Consider the following 10,418-nt stretch of genomic DNA (forward strand, 5'->3'; position numbering starts at 1 on the left):
CAATATGTGTACAGCCACTTTAACCCATTCAGGCCTGACGTCGAAATAAAAAAAAAAAGTTTTCTAAATCATGACAATTTTCGGAAAGATTTGAGGCACATTTTAACGATTTTTCAAAAATAGCAGACCTACAAGTTCATAGCGCGCCACTCGGTGGCACGCTATGAGCTTGTAGATCTGCTATTTTTCAATAGCTAAATTATAACATAATGTTTAAAACACCAAAAGGGGTTCCCGCCCCAAAATGGGTTAATGGTTAATGTGGTTAAACGCTAACGTGACATGGATGCGTTCCAGGTCTCAATGGATTAAAAGCGTAATTTTGTTTAACCAGACAGCGCTGGTTGGCAGATATCAATACACATTTAGACCGACATGTTTGTGGCAGCGTGGATGATTACATTTATTTCTTGATCGCATCTTGTCTTGATTGTTTAAACATGGCGTCATGCATACATGGGCCACTATGCTCGATAACAGGCTTGATAAGCCCAAAGCTTATTGATAACGGGTACTCAATAAGCTTGTTATCGGATTTTTATGGATATCGGTTATCAAGCTCCATCCCTACTTGTGACCTCTACTCATTCTTCAGGTGGTCCGCTCTGTGGACGAACACGCAGCGGACAGCCGACACCTGGACCCCCGCAGCAGCTGGACCCCCGCTGTCGTCCCCCTCCTGCCGTCTGGTCAGGGACAGGACGAACCGGCAGACCCCCGTGTTGGGGCACAGCGAGAACATGTGCGCTCGCTCCGACTCCGAGCCCCCGGGCGGGGAGCAGTGCAGCTCCTCCACCAGGTGGTGCAGCATCACGCGCACGTAGGCTCCGTGGCTGACCACCAGGGCGTGGGTGGGGAGGGTCCGCACGCCGTCGCACGCCTTCCCCTCCGCTGCAACGGTCACAAACCAGAGGTCAGAGGTCATCGCCATGTTGGCTTGTGGCTGACATTTTTGGCATAATATTATTGCCATAGACAATAATATGACCAGAAACACATCAATAGATAGCCCTGAATAACAGGTCTGTAACTCTCAGAGTTAGATAGAGGTCTTTGCAAATAAAACATTTGAGAACCACTAGTACTAGTTGGACTCCTAATCAAAGATGTCCCGATACTGTATCGGTATCGGGAAAAGTATCGGATTGGCCCTTATTTGTCATATCAGGTCATATCGGTATTGGTGAATATGCCAGTTTAGTTTTTTTAGTGTTCGTTTTTTTTTTCATACTTTGGGTTATTTGTCAGTAAGTAAGTAGGTCAGTTGTGTAAATAAAAACTCATCAAAAGATACCATTTACGTATACGTATAACAATTCAGTTCAACGAGAAAAACTTGTTTTAGTTCGTTTTATGAACACACAATACAGTTTTCAGTCATCATTTTTGTTTTTTTTATTAAAGTTATTATTTGGTTCATATAACTAAATGCTTTTTTTTCTTCTTTTCTTTCAATTTTAGTTTTCATTATTTCATTAGTTTCCGTTAACTAATTTATATAATAACCTTGCTCCGCTACTTCAGTCTGCTGCTCATCGACCCCATCAGAGGAGGAGGAGGGGTCGTCGTCGGGCCAACGGTGGTCCGCACACATGCGCTGGAGCAGGTGGTCCAGGAACAGTATGACTCGCTCCTTCACCTAGAGAAACAGAGGACGGAATTTGGACGAATGCTGTGCTAAATGCAGAGATGTGGGGGACAAATTACTGTACATGATAGTTGATAGTTTTGAATGTTCTCCCCGTGTAGGGTAGGCCATGTCGCGAGCCCCCGGAACAGAGAGAGCGATTTTGTTTTAATAGTGTGTACGGCGCCCTAGGGTAGGTACCCCCACATGTTCTCCCCGTGTCCCCTAGGGTAGGTACCCCCACATGTTCACCCCATGTCCCCTAGGGTAGGTACCCTCACATGTTCTCCCCGTGTCCCCTAGGGTAGGTACCCTCACATGTTCTCCCTGTGTCCCCTATGGTAGGTATCCTCACATGTTCTCCCTGTGTCCCCTAGGGTAGGTACCCCCACATGTTCTCCCCGTGTCCCCTAGGGTAGGTACCCCCACATGTTCTCCCTGTGTCCCCTATAGGGTAGGTACCCTCACATGTTCTCCCCATGTCCCCTAGGGTAGGTACCCTCACATGTTCTCCCCGCGTCCCCTATGGTAGGTATCCTCACATGTTCTCCCTGTGTCCCCTAGGGTAGGTACCCTCACATGTTCTCCCTGTGTCCCCTAGGGTAGGTACCCTCACATGTTCTCCCCGTGTCCCCTAGGGTAGGTACCCTCAGATGTTCTCCCCGTGTCCCCTATAGGGTAGGTACCCTCACATGTTCTCCCCGTGTCCCCTAGGGTAGGTACCCTCACATGTTCTCCCCGTGTCCCCCAGGGTAGGTATACCCTCACATGTTCTCCCCGTGTCCCCTAGGGTAGGTACCCTCAGATGTTCTCCCCGTGTCCCCTATAGGGTAGGTACCCTCACATGTTCTCCCCGTGTCCCCTAGGGTAGGTACCCCCACATGTTCACCCCATGTCCCCTAGGGTAGGTACCCTCACATGTTCTCCCCGTGTCCCTTAGGGTAGGTACCCTCACATGTTCTCCCTGTGTCCCCTATGGTAGGTATGCTCACATGTTCTCCCTGTGTCCCCTAGGGTAGGTACCCCCACATGTTCTCCCCGTGTCCCCTAGGGTAGGTACCCCCACATGTTCACCCCATGTCCCCTAGGGTAGGTACCCTCACATGTTCTCCCCGTGTCCCCTAGGGTAGGTACCCTCACATGTTCTCCCTGTGTCCCCTATGGTAGGTATCCTCACATGTTCTCCCTGTGTCCCCTAGGGTAGGTACCCCCACATGTTCTCCCCGTGTCCCCTAGGGTAGGTACCCCCACATGTTCTCCCTGTGTCCCCTATAGGGTAGGTACCCTCACATGTTCTCCCCATGTCCCCTAGGGTAGGTACCCTCACATGTTCTCCCCGCGTCCCCTATGGTAGGTATCCTCACATGTTCTCCCTGTGTCCCCTAGGGTAGGTACCCTCACATGTTCTCCCTGTGTCCCCTAGGGTAGGTACCCTCACATGTTCTCCCCGTGTCCCCTAGGGTAGGTACCCTCAGATGTTCTCCCCGTGTCCCCTATAGGGTAGGTACCCTCACATGTTCTCCCCGTGTCCCCTAGGGTAGGTACCCTCACATGTTCTCCCCGTGTCCCCTAGGGTAGGTACCCTCACATGTTCTCCCCGTGTCCCCCAGGGTAGGTATACCCTCACATGTTCTCCCCGTGTCCCCTAGGGTAGGTACCCTCAGATGTTCTCCCCGTGTCCCCTATAGGGTAGGTACCCTCACATGTTCTCCCCGTGTCCCCTAGGGTAGGTACCCTCACATGTTCTCCCCGTGTCCCCTAGGGTAGGTACCCTCACATGTTCTCCCCGTGTCCCCCAGGGTAGGTATACCCTCACATGTTCTCCCCGTGTCCCCTAGGGTAGGTACCCTCACATGTTCTCCCCGTGTCCCCCAGGGTAGGTACCCTCACATGTTCTCCCCGTGTCCCCTATAGGGTAGGTACCCTCACATGTTCTCCCCGTGTCCCCTAGGGTAGGTACCCCCACATGTTCTCCCCGTGTCCCCCAGGGTAGGTACCCTCACATGTTCTCCCCGTGTCCCCTATAGGGTAGGTACCCTCACATGTTCTCCCCGTGTCCCCTAGGGTAGGTACCCCCACATGTTCTCCCCGTGGGGTTTCTCATTCCCTTACTTGGTACTGGTATAGATGAGATGATGCAAGACAAATATATTCCTAATATAAGGGTTTTTTGTTTAGAGATTAATGAGCCTTATAGAGAATAAGGATGACCCTGCAAGAGCTAAGTGGGAAGCTGACACATGCACACACACACACGCACGCACGCACGCACGCACACACAGCGCACACTTCTGATTGTCGAAAAAGAGCATGTTTGGTGCTCAGCGAACCTCCCCTGGATAAATAAATAGAGGGAGGCAGCGGCCCAAGATTTTATGTTTGTCTTCGCTGTGTGCTTACGCACTCTGTGATGCTGTGATGATATGAACCATCCTCATGCAGGGCCCGGTCGGTCACGTAGCAAAGCAACCAGGCCGGATCATTCTGCACTGGGACTGGTTACTGTAGCCCCGAGCCAGATCAGGTATCTCTCAAATGGAACATCTTCCCTCCCACGCATGCATTGCATGCACGATGCTCTTGGATTAATTAAGCTGAAAAGTGACTTTTTAACCCTAGAACACTAAACCCAGATGATTTTCACCCCGGACATGTATTTTATGTTTATGTGATTTTTCATAATGTTGTCGCTGATGTCTGAGGTGGGGATGGTGGGTCTTTCAGTATACCGCCATGATGCTCAGTGACATCATAGAAGGTGGTGCATGTGTTTCCGTGCCCGCATCCCTGTTTTTTTTCCTTTTCTACAGGCTAGGACTAAATAAATCCCATACTTCCACAATGGCCAGTTGATGCAATTATGCCATTCTCACTGGACCATTTTCACATGTCCCAGGAATGGATGGACCAAATAAGGAGACGTTCCCAGATCCGTTATTTCTTTAAGGAATATTTGTATTTTTTATTTTGCCCGGAGCCATGATCTTTTTTTCATGTTGAAATATTAACGAATAGTACCTCAAATTGTCATATATGGTTCTACTTTGATGAGAAAAATGGAATGTATTATATTTGTTCAGTGATGGTGTAACTGACACATTCAGGGTTTAGTATAGTACATTTACCTATTAAAATATATTTTTTAGGTATTTCTTAATTAACTGTCAATATGTTTCAATATTTATACTTCACCAGTTCTCAGTATTGTACTTTTTCAGTTTTCATATAATGGACATGTAACCACTAACCATACTAACCAACGATAAAGCCCTATTTTATTGTATACTTTGCTTAAGCATAAAATAGCCATCAAGCTCACAATGTGTCTCATGATGCAGATCTGCTATTTGTGAACGATTTGATGAGTGACTGCTGCCATCTAGTGGTACTTGGTGCACATTACATCCTGAAAGAGTCAGACTCTCGCCCACCACTGGAAAAGGGTCTCAGCCCTCCCTGTGTGTTTTCCAATAATGTTTGTTTGTTTGTTTGATTGATTGATTGATTGATTGATTGATTGATTGATTGATTGATTGATTGAGTGATTGACTGACTGATTGAACATTTTACTCAAAGTTTGTACAGTTTGGGTACAGATCAACAAAGGTACAGGTCAATACAAAAGCTGCTAAGGGGATGAAACCAGAAAAATCACTAAGACTTGCTTATACATCAGGGTCTTCTGGTAAATAACGGTTTAAATGAAATTAATTTAAATAATTAACACAAACAGCAATGGTGGGTTTGAGATTTTCCCGAGCGGGCCCTCACTGAGAGCATCGAGGGTTGAAAATGAAACCCAGTTCGCTCCATCCATGTTTCAATGAACGAGGTGACGGGGTTGGCTGACATTTACGGGGCATGCCAAGCCCCCCCCTTCACATTCTGCAACTGCGCCCTAGTGGTGGTCCCCTCGCCCTGCCCCCCCCTCACATTCTGTAACTGGGCCCTAGTGATGGTGGTAAACGCGGTTCATTCTAAATGTTACATGACTGAAGAGACTTTCTATGTTAGGACAAGTCGTGGCATTATGTCACTGCTTCCATGAGGAGAGAGAGAGAACCTTTCTAGAGAGAGAGAGAGAGAGAGAGACTGAGAGAGAGAGGGAGGGCATTTAAAAATAAGAATAAACATCTTGAAAGATTGTGGAGAAATTCAAAATAGTTTTAAAAAATGCATATTTATTTGGGGTCCTTAGCGTATAAATGTTTGAGAACCACATCGGTAATCAGTGAATGATCATGATCCGCATCATGCGGTGTGTGTGTGTGTGTGTGTGTGTGTGTATGTGTGTGTGTGTGTGTGTCTGTGTGTGACCTCTGACCTGCTGTGGGGTCTCTCCCTGCGGTGGGGTGAAGTCCGGACACGTCTGTCCCGCAGCCTGGGCCATGTCCCTGATGTCCTGGACAGGTCTGCCCTCTGCCACACCGAAGCTCTACGCACGCACGCACGCACACACGCACGCAAATTATCATATTTAGATCAGCACATGAGGCGAACTCTTTAAGAAAAGAACCTCCAAAAGTAAATTATCCATGGTAGGAGGTTAAGGGGCTTACGTGGCCGGTTAAAACTGATATGAGGTTAGGGGACTTACGTGGCTGGTTAAAACTGATATGAGCCAGGTTAGGGGTCTTACGTGGCTGGTTAAAATTTATATGAGGTTAGGGGACTTACGTGGCTGGTTAAGACTGAGGTCACAATATAACGTTACCCACTCGAGACGGTTGCGGTATAGGTCAGTAAATACGCCTACTTGAGCATTGAATGCTCTGATCAAACGCGATTTTGTCCCTTTAAATGCATTGATGGCATTCGAATCCGCTATAAGAGAAGTCACGACACTCACCCTCTCCTTGAGTGCAGGATCCGTCACAATCTGCAGACCAGTGCAACTGGCATTGTGTTTCACTATGGCCTCGGCCGTCTGAAAAAACAACAGCACACAATGTATACATCACAAGGGGGCAACACTTTAATCACACTTCATGATTCATTCATTCATACTCCACCTTTAGGTGATGACATAATCACTGCGGTGGTTGGGAAAACTGCAACATGACGTCACCGAGCCGCGGTGATAAGAGACTCACTGCTCACCCCAACACATCTCTCTGTTTTTTTTTTACTAACCACCGAAAAGATGAGTAGCTCATCACATAAAACTGGACGAAAGATGCAACGCCGTAATCACATCGAGAATCCATTACAAAACGTCATGGCTGATCCTGATGATTGTCTGACCTGTCGAGCTCGCTGCATGTCACTGACAAACACGTTGGAGAAGTGGACATCTTTGAGGTACCTTCCCACAGAGTCTGCCTGCTGTAGGCCTGTCTCTGACAGAGGAGAGTCTATGGCCTGGCCTGAAAAACGACACGACACAACACAACACAACACGAGTCAGCTTGTTGTATAGGCATGTCTCTGACAGAGGAGTCGATGCAAAAAGCCTGCATCCGGCATCCTTAGACTCACTAAATTGGGAAAGGACACAATCATGTCACCCTCCGGGGGTCCTGGGATGCAATACTGTACTCAGTACTGTACTCTAACGTTGTATAGGACTCAAAAGACCACCCCTGGGTCCCAGGACCCATTACATTAAAAAGCTATTTACATCACTGAGCCTGGCATGAAACGCAACACAGCTCACAACCAAACAATATTTTCACTATTTTAAAACGTTTTTGAAAATAGTAAAAAGAACAATAATAACAAGAGCACAATAACCATTAAGATACAAATGTAAACAGCAAGAAAAGTCATAGGTGAAATTATTATAATAACTAGTATGACAGAAAAAATATATACTTTGAAAAGGTTATTTGATTACATTAAAAGACCACTTCACCACTTTTCAACTTATCTTCATATAATTGGTCCTCACTAATGGTGATGGTAAAATACCACAATTTTCTACTCAGTCTGTGTCTCATGGGAGGGCTGTGGGCAGTTCAGAAACCCGTCCACTAGTGACATCATCGATGGGGAATCCAAGCTAATAGAAACGGCAGGCTTTTTTCCCCTGAAAAGTTGCAATGCGAAAATGGAAGCCATCGTTCTCACAATAATACAAATCTAAATATTTTTTTTTTTGAGAGACAGACCGAGTAGAATAAAATGGTGGTGTTTTATCGTGAACATTAGTGAGGACCTGTTATTTGAAGAGAAGAGTGGTGAAGTGGTCCATTAAGGCCATTTCTGACTATGTTGTAAATTCCCGATCATCTTTTCAACCATACCTTGTAAAATGCCATCTTTGTTGAATTGTGTTTCCCCACTGGAAAACAACAAAACAAAACACAATCAATAACAGAACAAAAAATAAATAAATCAAATAACAGATAGCCTACTGATAACCAGTGGTGTAAAGTAATTAAGTACATTTACTTGTACTGTACTTAAGTACAATTTGAGGTATTTGTACTTTACTTGAGTAGCCTATGTCCAATTTTCAGTAGGCTACTTTTACTTCTACTCCACTACATTTCGGAGCCAAACATTGTACTTGTACTGCACTACAATTATTTGAAAACTTTTAGTTACTAGATTTTAATTTTGATTAAAAAACATACATTAACCACTTCAACCCCATATACATTTTGGCCATTTGAAAATAGCAGATCTACAAGCTCAAAATGCGTCGCTTGTAGATCGTCTATTTTAAAAAGATTTTGTACACAGTTTGAACTTGAGAAATTGGACATTTAAGCAATATTACACGAGAGGGTGTGGGTTAACGTGATTATTGCCACGACAGGGATGCGGTAAGGAAGGAACGAGACGAAGGCAATAATCACGTTAACCCACACCCTCGAGTGTAATATTGCAATTATACCACAGTTACCCTTAAAACTAAGAGAATCGCTGAAAAAAATATATTTTTTAATGACAGATGTAGTCACTACGACCACAAATGTCCCAAGAAACTAGCTAGCCTAGCCACCGAGTTTGCTAGCGCTCTGGGAGAACAGAGCAGCTGAATTCTTTGTTTTGATTAGGTGGTGAATGGTGCTGGTTTAACCCACGGCTAGAAGGCTGTTTCAACCAATCAGATTGCTTCCTCGAAACGACCTGTGGTATAATCTGCAATATGGAATGCCCTGCCTGCTGCTGACCTAAGATGTGCAAAATCACTATCCACGTTTAGATCTCTCCCGAAAACCCAAAAGATGTGTTGTGAGCTTGTATTCAAACCTATACTTTTGATACTTTAAATATATTTTGATGCAAATACTTTTGTACTTTTACTCAAGTACATTTTGAATACTGGACTTGTACTCGTAATTAGGATAGTATTTCGTCTGCATTTTGTGGTATTGATTAATACTGTTACTTAAGTAAAACTAAAACATATTGGAAAATTTCCAGAACAATGGAGGGGGGTGAGCCATTCATTATCCATGCATAATTTTCATTTGACCAACAACAACAACAAACTGGTTCTAAATGTTCTCCTTTGACAAACAACATTGATTCTAAATGTTCTAATATGAGAAATAAGGTAAAATAAACATGAAATAATGGGGGCGAGATATCCGTGCTTTGGGGCGAGATATCCACGCTGTGGGGCGAGCCGTATTCACTTTTCGCGGGGCGAGTTGGCAAAGGGGCGAGATGACCTGTTACCGGAGTGGGCTACTTGATCACTGACCACGCCCCCTTTGAGAGCTTCGAGTTGAAATCATTCATATAAGTTCATAGAACTCTGATTCTGATTCTATTTGTGTGCGATGTTCACACAAACCAACCCACTCTATGTAATATGAATGACGTGTCATTATTATTAATAATTGATCAGGCAACAACACAAGCAGTAGCCTAGGTTTTTAAAGTTCACGGTTTTCACATGCACGTATACAGTAGCCTACGTGCATGGTTTAATGGTAGGAGAATATGAGCACGTGTTTATAATAATAATAATAATGATAATAATAATAATAATAATGGTAATAATAATAATAATAATAATCATAATAAACAACAAACAACATGAGCCATACAACCCATCAAAATAATTATGAAGAGCTATACTTACTGTCGTACAACAGTCAGGCCGAATGTAAACACTGTCATACTGTAGACTGTCTGTCTGTCTGTCTGTCTGTCTGTCTGTCTGTCTGTCTGTCTGTCTGTCCGTCTGTCTGTCTGTCTGTCTGTCTAGCTGTCTGTCTGTCTGTCTGTCTGTTTGTCTAGCTGTATGTCTGTCTGCCTGCCTGTCTGTCTGTCTGTCTGTCTGCGGTGCGACTGGCAGTGAGATAGATAGGTCGCTGAAATGTACCGTCATAATGCCGGCTATAATTATCCTTAAAGGCACAGTTACCTCTCAGCAGCACCCCAGACAAAGTTTGTAAGTTGCTTGCTTGATTCCTGTTTGTTTTGCATAGGTATATTTAATATGTTATGTTATATAAATCTACATCGTGTAAAAACATATTGTGTCACTTCAAAGTCCTTTTTTTCCCAATTACCTTTTTCACTATTTTGTTTAAATATTTTGTTTACTATTTTGTTTTGTGGAGACACATGCTGGAACTTTTTACTTTTAAATGTTTTGTAGTTTCTGAGTTTTTTTTAAACTTAAACGCCCAATGCATTCTCAATGACAATAGCACAAACGTTGGCATGCTACTGGTCCTACATAGACACCTAGAAACCCCATTCAAACCTTTTAAGGTTCATCTTACGGTGGACATGTTTGCCTGAAAAGGAATCTTTGAAATGTTTCATAGTTTTAGAAATATAGTGCTTTCAAATTTGAGAATTTTTTGTAGTTTCTGAGTTATTT

The 10,418-nt window shown here is 44.4% G+C and overlaps 1 protein-coding gene across 1 annotated transcript; it reads right to left on the bottom strand.

Annotated features, from left to right (window-relative positions):
- Nucleotides 1-573: 573 nt before the first annotated feature.
- LOC306922891 (putative fructose-2,6-bisphosphatase TIGAR A) lies at nucleotides 574-9,823 on the bottom strand. Its single transcript, XM_079500778.1, has 7 exons — nucleotides 9,669-9,823; nucleotides 7,873-7,910; nucleotides 6,872-6,993; nucleotides 6,477-6,554; nucleotides 5,952-6,062; nucleotides 1,507-1,639; nucleotides 574-891 (listed from the first exon to the last, which is right to left on the bottom strand). Exons 1-7 carry the CDS (start codon nucleotides 9,704-9,706, stop codon nucleotides 581-583), a joined length of 831 nt encoding a protein of 276 aa, XP_079356904.1. The 5' UTR covers nucleotides 9,707-9,823; the 3' UTR covers nucleotides 574-580.
- Nucleotides 9,824-10,418: the final 595 nt, after the last annotated feature.

This window comes from Electrona antarctica (genome assembly GCF_951216825.1).
Source record: "Electrona antarctica genome assembly, chromosome: 5".
Classification (NCBI taxonomy): domain Eukaryota; kingdom Metazoa; phylum Chordata; class Actinopteri; order Myctophiformes; family Myctophidae; genus Electrona; species Electrona antarctica.